Source organism: Callorhinus ursinus, unplaced genomic scaffold, assembly GCF_003265705.2.
Source record: "Callorhinus ursinus isolate GAN/ISIS: 27379988/994484 unplaced genomic scaffold, GSC_fseal_2.0 scaffold28, whole genome shotgun sequence".
NCBI classification, from domain to species: Eukaryota; Metazoa; Chordata; class Mammalia; order Carnivora; family Otariidae; genus Callorhinus; species Callorhinus ursinus.
This window is the reverse complement of record NW_027397090.1, coordinates 15605526-15621506: the sequence shown is the minus strand read 5'-3', so window position 1 is coordinate 15621506 and position 15981 is coordinate 15605526. Positions and strand designations below refer to the sequence as shown.

Below are 15981 nucleotides of genomic sequence, written 5' to 3'. Positions count from 1 at the left end.
GGAGGGTGGGAGGAGGAGGAGCTTAGGGAGTTCATTTACCCAGCTTCCATCAGAGCTGCTGCAGATGGCAGCATCCCTCTACTGGAGGCCCCCACTCCTGCCAAGGGGCAAGTTCCCTACAGCTCCCTTTTCCGGGATTCAGTAACCACTCCAGTGGTGGTGATTGTTTCCCTGACCGTCGAAGCCCCAGGGTCCTGCAATAGCTTTACTAGCTTCTCTAAATCCTGACCACACCTTCATATACAGATCTTTTATCACTCTATCCTCACTCCGAGTGTGCCATCTATTTCATGCCTAAACCCTGACTGATGGAGTTAGGAAGGCGGTGAGGGTGCACTCTTACCATGAGGGTCAATGACGGCTGAAGTAAGTTCTCTCACGTTAGCATTCCAGAACACACAGCTGACGTTCGTGCCAGGGTGTGGCTTTAGGCGCAGAACACTAGTGACCTGGTAGAGGGCTTGCGAGGTCTTGATGTGGCTGGTGTTGGCGGGAACACTGACGTTTGGCCAGGTCACTTCTGCCAGTGGATAACCTTCTGCCTGGCAGGTGAGCTCTACCTCATCTACCCCCGGGATCCTAAGTAAATGAGTTTTTATTTTCTTGTAGGAAGCTGGATAATACAAGAAGAAAAAGAAATAAGTCTCTCTTTTCTGGTTCCTAGACGGCTTTGTGCTAAATGCCACGTGAATACAATTATCATTATCAACATGAAGTAATAATGGTTTTAATTTTTTACACATTTCTTTTGTCTCAGGTGTCACACTATTGACACTGAATGATTTAATTCTTCTAACAAAAAAGGCATTGTTGATATTCCCAATTTTTGTTGGAGTAACTGAAGTGAGATTGAGTATTTTGCCTAGAGTCACAGGGCTAATAACTGGGAGAGCCAATGTTTGCACACTGGAAGTTTGATTCCAAATCTCAAGAGCATTTTAGCCCACCACACTCTGTGGCTTCCTGTGTGATTGTAAACTATCTCACAGCTGAGGGCTGCGGACGAGAGAGGAGACTGGAGACTAGATCACCCCCACAGTCTTGTTTTATTTGGTGCTTCTCCTACAGGAGAAAATTCTTTTCCCACTTCCCCCTCTCCTTTCTTCTCTGTGAGATTAGGAGGAGAAAAAATAAAGACCCAGATTCTGTCTATAAGTAGTCAAGAATTGGCTGTATCTACTCCTTGCTTCTCCTGTCCACGACACACACACATACACACACACTTTTGTGTAGTATATGCCAAGTGAATTAATCAAATGTGGCTCCCTGCCCTCTAGAAAACTGAGATCTAAAATGCATACAAGTGACATTGAAAACAGTAGGAAGACACAAGGACAAATTGCCCAATTATCTCAGATGATAGCCCAAAATAGATATTAACAACATATGCAGATATCAGGGAGCATGGAAAGTAACCTGTTGATTTTCGGTGAAGGGAAGAGGAAATGAGTACTAGCTTTCAATAGGTAGGAAATATTTAAGAAACAGAATTTTGATACAAACTTTGATTGCATATATGGCACAGGGGCGGTGAAACTATTTTTTTCTTAAATTGTTGGGAGGAGTATAAATAGGCACACCCTTTGTGAAAAGAGATTTTACATTAAAATCATGATAACAGACATGTGGAAAACATCAAATGTGCACGAGGTACTAAGGGTTTTCTAGGTGCTAAGCTTCGTGCCCTGTGATTTTACATACTGTGGAGGGGAAAGGAATGTTCAGGACCCTCTCCATAATTTTTGCCCCTTGAGCACCTCCCTTTGTGTCGCTGTGTTTTGAGTTGCTAACTTGATTAGTTATAGCCAAAGATGCTCCCTGGATCCCGGTTCACTGGACTGGGCAACTGTGTCTTGAAGCACGGTTCACAATCCGTGGCCCTCTCAAGTTCTTGCCTCTGTGCGGTAAAGCATACTCGGCTGTGCCTCCTGGGTGGCCTGCCTCAAAAAACTCACATCTTCCTTGCTCACGGTTTTCCACCTTCTGCTTGTGACCGGGTGGGTGGGGTAAACTTTCTTACCCATGAAGCTGGATAGATGAGTAACTTCAGGGTCTGTTCTGCAAACCTGAACTCTAAGTTAAGATGAAGGTGCAAGAAGAAAGAGGCCCTTATTCTAAGTCATGTTCTCCACTGTAAACCACCAGGGAAGCCCTGAAGTTGGGGGAAGGGAAAGGAGAAAATCATGTGCTCATCTGGTTATTAATTTAAAAAATGGAGTTCACTTCCCATTCGGCTACTGATTGTTGTGTGTATAGCTCACTTGGTCAAGGACTTGGAGAGGAACAGGGATGATAGTGGCTCTAAAACCTGATTCTATCTCTTTAGCATGTATTACCTCATTTAAGCTCTTCAAGGACCCTAGGAGGTAGGCAAAATTCATATTCCTATTTTATAAATAAGGAAACAGCTGGAATCTGGGGTGGGGAGGGGGACTTGAACCCATGCCCTTCGTGGCTCCATTATTCTGAATTCTGTACTGGAATCATCATAAGAGGATGATTGTCTGTGTAATTGCAAAAAGTTTGGGGATGGAGCCACAGACACAGGAAGGGCGGGGACTTAGGGGCACACAGAAATCATAGAAGATGAGGAGAATCAGGTTTTGAAGCAGCCTAGTGAGACCTGAACTGGTTGGACTTATCAGTCTCCTTGAAGCCAATTTTGATCTACCTCTGGCAACGCAACAGGATCTCCGAAGCATTTTGAGGACTCACTAATCTCTTTTTATGTTATTTATCTATACTTATTTTCCCTTGGTTTGATGTCCTCTTATGATCACTTATCCTATTACAGTGTAGATTATTTCTATAAGCTCTGGGGTCTTTGGGGGGAGGGGATGAAGGAGAACAAATAGATGCAGAAGAGCAATGTGTGGCATATGAAGGTCTGGCCCATTCCTGCAGGGTAGCTCAGAACAAGAAGCTGATCTTGGGGGCCAAGTTGAGAGGTGATTTCAGAGGTAGGAGGGCCAAGAATCAGAAGGGAGGCGGAGGCTGTAACCTGGGATATACAAATGAGGGAGAAGATGAGAGAGATGTTCAGCGAAAAGAACCAGCAAGGCTGGGGGGAAGGGATGGGAGCTCATAGCTTGCATGCATGCGATATTGAAGATGCCTCCACAGCCTTGTGCAATTTGGGAAGTTGGTGAAAAGGCATCATTATTAGCCACACACAATGGGGAAGCTGGACCAAGGGGGATATTCTTAGGAAGAGATGAGTAAATTTTAGAATTTCAGAGCTAAAAGTGATCTTACAATTCAAACTAGTCCAACTTCCTACTCTGTAGTTGTTGGGTGTAAGTTTTACATGTGTCAGTTAGGCCAAGATGGCTGTGTTTACACAAGTCTTCTATTTTCTTTTTTGTTTACTTTACCTGTTAGAATAGAGATGAGTTGAAATCTCCAAATAGGATTGTGGATCTATTTCTCCTTTTACGTCTGTCAGTTTTTGTTTTATATGTTTTGAAGTTATGTTGTTAGATGTACACACATTTAGGACTCATGCCTCCCTGTCATATTGACTTCTTTATCATGATGAAATGTCCCTTATCTTTAATAATACTTCTTTTCTGATATTGGTAAGCTGCAAGATAACTATTGGCTAAATACATCTATAAATGGAAGCTCCTACTGCCAGGAGGAGCCATCACCATGATTAGACAATTAGAAAGTTAAACTTTCACTGGAAAGATCATCCTTCTGCCAAGTCAAACTTTGCCTCTTGGCAGCTTCAACCCATTGGTAATTGTCTGGTTTAGTAAGACGACATATGAGCAGCATAGTAGTTAAGAATGTGGTTTGATTAGGCTTGAGCCAAGGGCTGGTTACATGACCTTTAAAGCCCTCGAGTTTCTCCCTTTTACAAACAGGTAGGATAATACTTATCCTTAACAGACGTGTTAGGATGATTGAATGAGTTAGGTGCCTAGAACATAGTAAAAATTCAATTAATGTTAGCAATTATTATTAGCTGTTGCATATGATCCTTTGGGTATTTGAAAATAATTGGCAAGACTCCATATAGTCTTTCCGTTCTGGGGTAAAACATGCCTCCTTCCTTCAACCATATCTCACAGGACAGTTTTTAGACCCAGTGCCACATACCAGTCTTTGGATTCCCTGTGTTTGCCAATGTAACATGACCTATATTCCAGATTTAACCTAAGCAGCACGAAGCACAGTGTGACTAATTACTTCCTATGTGTTGAGCACATTTTAGGCCCACGTGGGGTTTTAATGCAGCCTAAGGTCATAAGATTAATTTTATTAACGAGTGATCTAGGTGCAGCTGGGATGGCTATAACAGCCCAGTGGGCACCTGGAGACCCTCTCCTGGTTGACCCAAGACCATCCATCACCCTTTGTTAGCCCTGAGTCATCACCTATTAGTTGTTGAGTCTGTTACAGTTCTAGCCAACTACACTACTATTCATCTCACATTTTACCAGTTTATGCACAAGATGTGTGCTGTGTGGATCCTGGGCCTATCTGCTCCCAGATCCATCCCTCAAGTGTTCTTCTTTGCTCTGTACCGTGTGAAGGCTGACTCCGGCAGGCCGTGTCTCCCAGGCTCTTGCCAGCCCACGGGAGACACGGTGGGAAGTCTGGAGGGCAAACAGGAGGGAGAAGTTAGGGTATTTCCCCCCCCCCCCCAGCTCTATGCTGCAATGGCCTCTCCAGCAGCACCCACAGCTCTTCCTTGCTCCTGCTGCCACTGGATGGGCCCGTTGTGGTTCCAGTATCTGCCCCGTGACTCCAGCCCCCGAGCTCCATTAACCCTGCCTTCTTCCTCTCCCTCCAGTCCAGTGCAGACAGCAGCTTGTTATTGCTAATTGCTGATTTGCCTCCCTGTTCCCCACCCCCCCCATTAGTTACTCAGTCTGCTCTATTAAAAGAATTTCTATTTTTGGATTTAAATTTCTGCTGCTTTGAATGGTTTGTCTCCCTGCTCCTCTCTGACAATAGGATCCCTACACGACTGGCAACTCTAGCATCCCTGAAATAGAGATAAGCTCCAAGTAGTATTAGCTGCTTATCATCGTGATGATGATAACGAAGGTGAAAAAACGTAGTTTCACACGCCTTGGTCTTACAGAACGTAGGCAGGTTTCTAGCAATCGCTGAAGGAAATCTTTGAGGCTTGCTCCCAATTCATCTGATAGATGACCTGGGGAGGAACCTCAGGTTACACAGTTTGTACACCCCAGGAGCTGTGGCCCACTGAGGAATTCAGAATATTGTTGTGTTAACTGCAGCTTTCCTTACTATCCTTCTGTTTCTCCGGAGGAGGAGAGGGAGTGGTTTAGCCCCACCAGTAAGTGCCTTAAGCCAAGACGCTCTCTAGGTCCAGAGGCCGACTGTCCCTTAGCCTTTCAAGGCTCACTGCTTTCCTTGGGCCGTTTCCTCTCCAGCTCCTTTGTCTTCCCCTCCTCAGGGTAAAGGCCACTGGGAGAGAAAATGGAAGCCTTGTTGCCCCCTTCCTCCACTTGCTCAAGTCAAGCTCCCGTCGAGCCTGGGCCTTTTCGTGGGTTTGAAATACTTCTGTGAGCCTCAGTCCATTCTGGGGGTTGGCGCTCTCCCATTGCCCTCCTCATGTCCTGCCAGGGCCTTGGGGCGGGTTTGGCCCTTCTGTTCTCAGGACTTGTGCTGTGTCTGTCTGGGACCCTTGGCTCCGTCCAGTTCCCGGCCTGTGGGCTTAAGCCCTGGGCTCTCTGACCTCTTGGGGCCACGGGGCCATGGGGCCACGGTCCTTACTCTCCCTCAGACAGGCTACCCATCCTAGCTGCCTGTCAGAAACACAGGTTTCTGACTCTCTAGCCGTTCTACTTAGTACTGTTTTTCCTGGGCTTTTAAAAAAAATTAGTTCTCTTTTCACTATATTTAAGATCAACCGTTGCCCAGATATCAAAGAAAGTACTATAAACCTGTTTTCAAGTTTAGGCCACAGATCAGGCATTTTAAGGAAAAAGCACGTACTTCTTCCAGTCCTGTTTCACTGAAGCAAACCCTAACTGAGGCACCAGATCTCCCCTGATCAGGGTAGAATACTCTTAGGTGATGGTCTTCAGCTTTTCCTGTTTTTGCTTGCATTCCTCCTAAAAGGCTGTGACACAGTACGCACCCTCTCACACATTTATTAGGTAGATTCTTAAAATTTTTCCTTAGTATCTGTATTGGAAAAATATATAATGTTTAGCATTTTACAAACATTTATATTTTAGGTAAAACAATGGTTTCACTCTTACATATGTACCTAATGCTGTCTAGATATCAAAGGAGGTATCTTTTATACACACCACGGTCCATGGAAAAATACATATAAAAATTATCCTGTAGGGGCGCCCGGGGGGCTCAGTTGCTAAACGTCTGCCTTCAGCTCAGGTCATGATCTCGGGGTCCTGGGATCGAGCCCTGCATGGAGCTCCCTGCTCCGCGGGGAGTCGGCTTCTTGCTCTCCCTCGTCCTCTGTGTTCTCTCCCTCCCTCAAATAAGTAAAATCTTTAAGAAAAATTTTCCTGTCATGGTCAGAGCTTTACACTCTTTTTCACATTGTTTCATTCCGTGACCCTCAGTTCACATTCCACTTTTCCTATAGGATTTTATCCTAACTCAACATGTTAGAAAGCTCCTGTATCGGTGATCCTTATGTTTCTTTGCAACAACAAAATATGTGCAGCAATTGAGATTAATTTTTTTTTTACTTGTGATCACAAGGCCTCAAGTGTTTGGTTTCCTTCTGCATTGAAATCTAATTTCTATTATCAACACACATAAAATCAAAATGGAAAATATTATGAATATTGATAATGATTAAACATAAAAGATAAAGTTTTCTGGCAATGTATCCCGTAAGAGGATGGATGGGGCTCTCTTTTTTTATTTGTTCATGTATCCAAGATACAGATGGCTGTGGTTGGGATGAGACAAGATCAGCCTCAGCTCTATTTCAATTTTTCCATTTTTATGGCAAGAAAGGCGAAGGAACCTTACTCATATGAACAAGTAAGTGGGTATGGAAGCAGTTTTGTTATAGAGATGTCATTTTATGCTTAAAAGCCTTACGATTCATACAGCAAAAAAAAAAAAAAAACCAACAACCCTACTTCATTTTTTACTATCAGCTCTTAACTGTATTAGGGCCTCCTCCAGCTTTGTTGAGAACAGAATTTGGTATCACCTGTTTTGCAGAAGGATTTGTTAGTCATTACAGTTTGATAAGGGATCAATATTTCCAATCAGGCTTTTGTTTAGCAGGATGTAGTTTTTCTGCACCCCGAGGCAACGCATCACATTGGTGAGAGGTACACTTTCTATGAAGTGGAAGAAGGTGATGATAAAAAAGGAAGCGTTTTAGGGGAACCCCAAGAGCCTTGCCTGGAAGGCTAATTCTCAGGCACACTCAGTTTGGGGAAAGAATATGTGGGAAGATGAAGAATTAGGAACTCATTTCCTAAAACTGCCTGTGCCTCTGCAAATCCTCAGAAAGTCCTGTGCTCCCCATATACCGTAGTTTGAAAAGCGGCAAGGATTTCAAGAATAAATAAGATTTAAGGAATCAACCTGTCCCACACCTGAGCCATCTCCGCTCTAGGTGATGAGCTGGCAACATAGCTTCCCAGGAACAAGAGGCAGCCCTCAGCTGGAGAGAAAGAGTGGGAGGACTGGCCTCGAATTGCCCAGAGACCCTACATGCATTACAGCATTCAGAGGTTAACAAACTCGGAGGCAGTGAGTTAGGGGTGTAGACACTGAATACATCAGGGGATCATGAGAATGTAAAGCCCGCTTTCCTCCCATTAACTGAAAGCAGACGAACTTCAAAGTTCTGGAGTTTGCTGCCAAGGTCAGTGGTCTTTAGGGACCAAAGCCTACGGACTTTCCAGAAGACAGGACAGATCCTCTGAGGCTTACTGGGTGAGACTGGGAGGAGCCGGAGAAAACCCGGAACAGTCAATGTGGGCTGAAAGGCACAAGCTGGTGAACAGAGCCGAGTCTGTTCTTCTGTACTTGTCAGAGGGCTTTCCCAAAACAAACACAAACTTGAAGATTCTCTTCAGACTTAGGTTCTTGGCTTGTGTTGTGGTGAGGAGAGCCCTAACCTAGAGGAATGGGGACAGCTATGTACCTGACTGGGCTTCCCAAATCCACCCCCCTTCACTTCTCTGGACGTCAGCTGCTTCATCTGCAGTCAAACGCTCTACCACTGAGCTATACCCCCATCAGCTGCTTCATTTGCAATACGTGAAGCTTGGACTAGAACAGTGTTTTCCAAACTTTTTAGACTATGTCCCAGAGTGAGAAAAAATATTTTACATCACAATATAACACACACACACACACACACACACACACACACACACACACACCACCTCTGAAACAAGAGTTTCACAAAAGGACGCTCAGCCCTACTGTGCGTTGCCTTCTGATCTATTCATTTTATTTGGAGAAAGACACTCACCTGGTTGCTACTCACTATGATGCTTTAACCATGAACGGCCAGCAAAGCACGGTTTAAAAAACTCTGGATTAGAGGAATAAGCTTCTCTTAAAGGGGAGCTTGGTGATCAAGTCAGTGTTGTTCCTTGGGGGAGCTGTGAGCCAGGCAAAGCTTATCTTTGGCTTTCAGGGACCCCCTTCCTGCCTTCCCCCTAGACCCACATTATTCCTGCAACTCCTACCCTTACTACCTTCACCTCAGCTGCTTTATACTCAGATGTTAAAAACTATTTCTGGGCAGGTGCTTCTGTTTTCTCTAAGATAGCCCCGTCTCCCTGTAACCACCCTCCCAGTTTTTGGCTTGGGCTAATGCCTCCACAGATTCCAGTCTTTGGAACGACTCACCTTTGACTTTCAGAGTCAGGTACTTGTAGTCCCAGGCGACCCTGTAGATGATCAGGCAGCGGTACTGGCCCGCGTCTGTCACTTCGACTCGAGGGATGTGGAATAAGGCCTTCCCCAGGGGCAGCTCCTCCTCCAGCAAGCTGGCTCTTTCACTCTGCAAGGATGTATCGTTTTCCATCTTCTGCAAACTGGCCTTTAAGTATCTGAGTTCCACGTGACCTCCGGTGTCAAAGTGACACTCCAGGGTCACATTGCTGCCATAGTCTACTGTGTACAGTTCCTTAGGGATCGTCACTGTGAATAAAGCTGAACAAAAAAACAAGACGTTCTCCCGTTGTCTGCCTTCACATCTCACTTCTGTACAGAGTAGGGGCTGAGGAGGCCCAGCCCAGCCCCATGTCCCAGGAGACCCCTGTCATGAAGTGGGCCGCCCTTCAGGCTCCTCTCTCTCCTCTGCCCTGTCCTATCTGGTCAAGAGTGGGACTCTTGACCCGCTGTTTTGAGGTACTTCTCTCCTCTCAACACGCCCCACCTGTGCAGCTGATTGCTGTCTTATTACCCAGGGCCATTCTCTCCATATGGATCAAATTATACCCTCCCTGCCAAATACGACCTCCTCTCGTGACTGGGAGTAACAATAACTATCATTTGTTGAGTCTTACTATGTGTTCGTCCTCTACCAACACACAATCTCGTTTAGTTTTCCCAGAAAGCCAGCAAAGTAGAGAGCCATCCTCTTTTTAGAAAATGAAACCAAGGCACAGGAAAGTAGCCAGGATCAGACCCAGGGATTGCTAAGCTCCAAGGGCCCTCAAACACCGAGTCACACGAGCCCACTGGACAAGCTTCTTCTTTTCTGTCAATAAGGAGAAAGGAAGAATAGAACTAATATTTAGTGTATACCTAGTGCACCAGGCACTGTGCTAGGCTCTTTATAACTACATCACTTAATCCTGAAAATACAACCACGAAATATGTATTATTATTATTACTGTTTTACAGTTGAGGAAACTGGCTCAAAGAGGTTCACACCAGGACATACAGTTAGTAAAGTTAAAATTCGGAGCCAGAGTTTGGGGCACCCAGGTGGGTCAGTTGTTAAGCGTCTGCCTTCGGCTCAGGTCATGATCCCAGGGTCCTGGGATCGAGCCCCGCATCGGGCTCCATGCTCAGCGGGGAGTCTGCTTCTCCCTCTCCCACTCCCCCTGCTTGTGTTCCCTCTCTCGCTGTGTCTCTCTCTGTCAAATAAATAAAGAAAATCTTTTTAAAAAAATTCAGAGCCAGTTAGATGTTTGGCTTAAAATTCTAAAGTTTCCACTGCAACAATATTTCCCAAAATATGAGGCACACATGAAGCATGCAAGATAATTCTTTTAAAGATTTTATTTATTTATTTGAGAGAGAGAGAGAGTGAGAGAGAGAGCCCAAGAGGGGGTAGGGTCAGAGGGAGAAGCAGACTCCCTGCTCAGCGGGGAGCCCAATGCGGGACTCGATCCAGGGACTCCGGGATCATGACCTGAGCCGAAGGCAGTCGCTTAACCAACTGAGCCACCCAGGCGCCCGCAAGATAATTTTATTTAGGATAGAATTAAGGCCTAAAGGGAACTGAATTACTCAGGGAGGAATTTACATCCTCTTCAATTCTGTTTCAACCCTTCAAGTAACATATAATTTGCAACTAGACTCTCACACCTCTAACAATGGCTATTTCTCCTTTTAGTAAAACAGAAAGCTCCCAGGCAGATACTGTAAATATCTGGGTAGAATTTAATAACACTACTTTCATCACATTTGTTTTTTGCTTATATCCTCTGTTTACCAGTAACAGTGATACTGGTTTTCCATTTACCACAGGGGTATACCATTTTGCTCAAAGAATAAAAGCTGAGTTGATTTTAAAGAATTCTATAAAAACAATGGCATGAAGAGTGGTAAAGCAAAGTCAAACTAACCAAGGTAGTGTATGCGTGAATACATTGTGGGGAACTGCAAGATTATGCCGCCTCCATCATTAACGAAAGGGTATTCATTATAGGGAGGTGTGGCAAGACCTTAAAGTAACTTCTGAATCATGACAAAAGATCAGATCAAACTCAGGAGAGCTTGCTTCATTCATTCATTCAGTTAGTCAAGACATCCATTCAATAAATACTTGCAGAGGCTTCTAAGCATATGCTTTTCACGAAGTTTTTACCCTTATAAAAAGTGGTACATTAAGGGTATGGGGTTTAGTGACAGATCAACTGGATTGAGATTATGAGCCCTTTGATCTTGACTGTGTCATTTAGCTCTGTGAGCCTCTGCTTTATCTATAAAGGTGCAAGGTTAATATCTGCCTCAAAGTATTGTGGTGAAAATTAGACAAAATGGCACACGTGAAGTGCCCTATTTTGGCAGGGGATAGGTGGTCAGCAAACATTGGTTCCTTTCTTTCATACCCTGTTATAATTCTTGGGCGAGTGGTAATTCGTATATGCAACACAGGGCCATTCCTTATTTACCATGATATTTTATTAACCAGAACAGCCCATTCCCTGACCATCCTGGGTAAGAGATTTTTTTTTTAAAGATTTTATTTATTTGAGAGGGAGAGTGAGCACGTGCATCGCACGTGCACAAGGTGGGGAGGGGCAGAGGGAGAAGCAGGCTCCCTGCTAAGCAGGGAGCAGGTGGACACGGGGCTTGATCCCAAGACCCCGGGGATCATGACCTGAGCTGAAGGCAGGTGCTTCACTGACTGAGCCACCCAGGTGCCCCCTGGGCAACAGATCCTAAAGTATAAATCAATGTTGGGTTTACGTGGCTTAAATGATTCACATGGCAATTCCCTTCTGACCCGAGTTTCTCCTCCTATGATCCTGCAAGACTTTGAAGGCAGTGCCCAGGCTGAGTATGTTTCGGTATCTTCCGTTCCAGTTCAGGGTCGGGCACACGGCAACAAGAGGGAGAAATAAGAATGAGCCTAAACCTACTCACTTCTGTTTTCCTCTCATCAAACTGCAACTTGCCCGTGTGGCACAAAGTGGCTGGCGTTCTTCATCATCCCACAGCACACTTGATAGTTATGCCCCAACTTGAGATTTATCAAGAACAACTGGGCAAGTTTACGTTTTGCCTGCAACCCCTGTTTTCACCATCACTAGAACATTGATGTGCCTTTCTAAAAGATCTATGGGACAGGAGAGAGTTCACATCTGCCCTGCGTGCTTTTGTGCAGGCTGGGGTGGGAGCAGGTCTGGAACATCACTGCTTCTCGGTAAAACGCTGCTGATCACACCCGCATTTGCTTGGACAGGTTGAGCAGACTGTGGGATGTCCCATGTGAAGAGGTTCGTGCTTCCGAATGTCCTGCGTGATTCCATTTCATGAAATCCACTTGTAGTAACTCTCCCTCTGGCTCTCCCTAACAGGACCCTCTTAAGGGTAGATCCCTTTCTGATGGGGATCATCTCCAAATTCTGAGTTATTAAGTCCCCCGTTTAACCAAGACAGAGCTACTTGCTATCAAGGCCACTCTGGTCTGAAGAGGAATATTCACTTACTCATTGATCAAATACATAAGTAACCATTTTCGACCAGGTTCAGGAATTCATTGTTACTCTCCTATTTTTTTTTTTTTATTACACATGATACAGCAGGAAGCAGGGAAGAGAAATGGGATTGGCAAGGAGGTTCAGTTGCTGAGTCTGAGATATAACTGTCAGAGGACTTTGGGAGTTGCCTCTATTGAATTTATTTAGCAAATTTTTTACCACACTGAGGCTTTCTTCTCATGAGAGAGAGAACGTCTGTAACTTCCTCTGGAACTCCCCATAGCAGACAGCAGAACTCCCCTCTTTACACTCTGGGCCTTTAACAAAAATCCATTTTCTGCTTGCTTCTTCTCTCCTGAAGAGTGCGCATACAGGGGTTGTAGGCATAAAGTGTGTTACCTATTTTTCAGCTAATGTTTATAAGAGGAAAGAGCAATTAGCAAACCTGAATCAAATATCTGAGTAGCTCAGAATAGAAGATTAATTGTTATTTGGTGTAATTTTGCCTCAATTAAAGCTTCTAAGACAGGCAAAGCTGTGAGCTTGATTACCCCATAAATTCTCAGGAAATGCACTATACTTTTAAGATCCTAAATTATTCTTACTTATTGTAAATTACAGAGGCAAAAAAACACTCTTGCAAACAGCGGCATGAAGATATTTTTCTCAAGCCTGTATGCACATCAGAGTCACCAAGCAGAGTGCCTCAACTTTGGCCACCACTGGAATCACTTGGGAGGCTTTTAAAAAAAATGCTAGGCCCCACCTTGGATCCTTTAAATATGAATTCAAATTCATTTGTGAGGCCGGCATCAATTTTTTTTTTTAATTTCCTTGGAAGCTTCTAATGCTCAAAGTATTGAAAACCATTGGTTAGATAAGCAAAACACCTGTGCAGGCAAACATCTTCTATTATCTCACCTTTCAAAGTGTCCTCAGCGTCACCTGGGAGCAAGTGGGAGCCACTGAATCTCAGGCTCGGTCTCAGACTTAGGGAAGCTGACTCCACATTTTAACAAAGTTGAGGTGGTTCATGTGCACAGTACTGTCTGAGAAGAAGACTTATAACATGAGCCTGCACTTGGGCTGTTACTGGGAAGCAGAGTAATCGTCAACATTTATTAAACACAGTGAGCCAGACACTGGGCTAATCTTCACATCATCATCTCATCTGATGTTCCCCAAACTCCGCAAGGTAGGAGTCACCATGGCGAAACTTAGGCTTACAGAAGTGATACAACTTGTCCAAGGTCAAAGAGTGGTAGCTCATGGAGTTGGAATTCCAGTTCATAGCTCTGTGTCTTGAAAGCCTGTACTAACAACTCTACGGATATGACCATATGTCCCCTGGCATGTATATGTTACATCCATGAAGGAGATAGATACACTTCTCAGCTTTATGCTAAAGAAAATACATTTAGGGGGTGTGTGTGTGTGTGTTTCTGGGTTATTCCGTTTGAGCTCTGTGTCTGTTTTTATGCCAATACCATACCGTTTTGATGACTATACCTTTGTAATACAGCTTGAAATCAGGGGTTATTATACTAAGCTTCAACCCAGCACTGAAGTCCTGAAGTTATGAGACAAAGGAGAAAATTGGAAAGTTTCCACAACTACAGAATTAAGCAGATAAAAACAAAGCAAAGCAGGTTTTCCCGTTCATTTTGGCCCCCCCTGACTAAATTAAAGGGTAACACATTTGGCCAGGGCATGAAAAATTCACACATGCAGTTTCTTTAAACAGATGAAAGCAGCGGGCTTCAGTAATGCTGGAGCCTTTTTGAAAGTTCTTAGGGAAATTGTGTATTTTATTTGCAGTCAGGCATCAGTAGGAGTCAGCAACTGTCATGTCTCCAGAAACACAAAACAAATCATTTGCATTACCTCCTAAGATAGCTTCCTCTTTAAGCTAATTTTATATATTTTTTTCCATTTGATAACAGAAGCTGAAGTTTTTTTCAGACTCCGTACTTAATGAACTTGAAAGGTGGGGCTTGCTTTACAAAACCACAGTCTTCAGAAAACTCTAGTTCCTAGTTTAGGATCGAAGCCTGCTCTGGGCACCTGACTCATCTGCTCCTCTTTGCAGGAATACTGCACGGGGACATCTCATCTCTTAGAAATCCTTTCCACAGCCTGATTCTTCTGCTTTGTATACCTCAGGGGTCTGAAGAAGTAGTTTTAGAGCCTGAAGATAGGTTAAAGGGAGTGACCCAAGGTGTGGTCCCCACCCCAGAGTGACCTCAAGCATCGCCACGGTCATGTGACCCCCTGGTTTTTCATCCCTCTCCAGAGGATGAAAAAAGAAGGAAAAAAATCTATAAAAGGAATAATAATTGGGGTTACTTTTCCTCCAAGACATGACAAAGTACAGAAATGAATATTTCCCCTTAAATGTATCTGGGTTACAAGATGTCCTTAGGTTTTGAAATAAAAATATAAGAAAAAAAAAGAATTACAAAATTACAGAAATCAGAAGAGTGTGCTATAAGGGAAAGCATATACACAAAGAACAGACTGCAGAATGCAGTTCAGAAATAGACCCACACAAATATGGCCAACTGATGTTTGACAAAGGTGCAAGGGCAACTCAATGAGGAAAGGATAGTCTTTTCAACAAATGGGGGCTGAAGAAACTGGACCTCCAATCACAAAAAAGAAAAAGAATTACCTTCAACCTATACTTTATATCTTCTATGACAATTAACTCAAGACGGATTATAAACCTAAATGTAAAATGTACAACTAGAAAGTATTTAGAAGAAAACCATAGGAGAAAATCTTTGAGAGTTTGGCTTAGGCAGAGTTCTTAGACATGACGCCGAAAACACAGTCCATGTAAGAAAAAATAAAAAAGATCAACTGAATTCCACCAAATTTAAAATCTTGGCTATGCAAAAGACACTGTTAAAAGACTGAAAAGATGAGCCACAGACTGAGAGAAAATATTTGCTTATCACACATCTGATAAAAGACTTGCATCTGGAATATACAAAGAATTCTAAAAACTTAGTAAGAAAATGAACAAACCAATTAAAAATGGTCAAAAGGTTTGAATGCAAACTTGTCCAAAGAAGACATACGGATGTCCAATTGCCATGTGAAAATATGCTTATCATCACTAGATACTAGGAAAGTGCAAATTAAGCCACAAAGAGATACTTCTACACACCTATTAGAATGACTTTAAGAAACACGACATCAGTGCTGCCAAGAATGTGGAAAAATTGGAGGGCCCATACTTTGCTGCCGGGAATGCAAACATAGTCTAGCCACGACGGAAAGGTTTAGAGGTTCCTTATAAAGTTAAATATATACTTACCACATGACCCAGCAATCCTACCCTAGCTGAGTAGGATTACCCAAGTGAAATGAAAACCTATGTTCTCAAAAAAATCTATACATAAGCATTTATAGCAACTTGATCTGTAATTGCCCAAAACAGGAAATAACCCAAAAATCCCCCAACTGGGGAATGAATAAGCAAAATCTGGTAAATATATACAGTGGACTTCTACTCAGCAACAGAAAGGAATAAACTGCTGGTACATATAACAACATGGATAAATCACAATTGCATTATGCTAAGTGAAAGAAGCCAGACAAA

The 15981-nt window shown here is 43.6% G+C and overlaps 2 protein-coding genes across 4 annotated transcripts in view; both read right to left on the bottom strand.

The window, feature by feature from the left end:
• PDCD1LG2 (programmed cell death 1 ligand 2) overlaps positions 1-15981 on the bottom strand; it is a 59511-nt gene that overhangs the window by 26545 nt on the left and 16985 nt on the right. For 2 of the 3 annotated variants that reach the window (XM_025891658.2, XM_073878166.1), the window contains exons 3-4: positions 8842-9147; positions 344-613 (exon numbers count right to left, since the gene is read on the bottom strand). In XM_025891658.2, the coding sequence (XP_025747443.2) occupies positions 344-613; positions 8842-9147 (576 nt within the window). The remainder of the gene's footprint in view (positions 1-343; positions 614-8841; positions 9148-15981) is intronic. The other variant, XM_073878167.1, reaches the window with a different exon arrangement.
• CD274 (CD274 molecule) overlaps positions 15071-15981 on the bottom strand; it is a 65415-nt gene continuing 64504 nt past the window's right edge. The window contains exon 8 of the transcript XR_012374057.1: positions 15071-15081. The gene's annotated coding sequence lies outside the window, so the exon portion shown is untranslated. The remainder of the gene's footprint in view (positions 15082-15981) is intronic.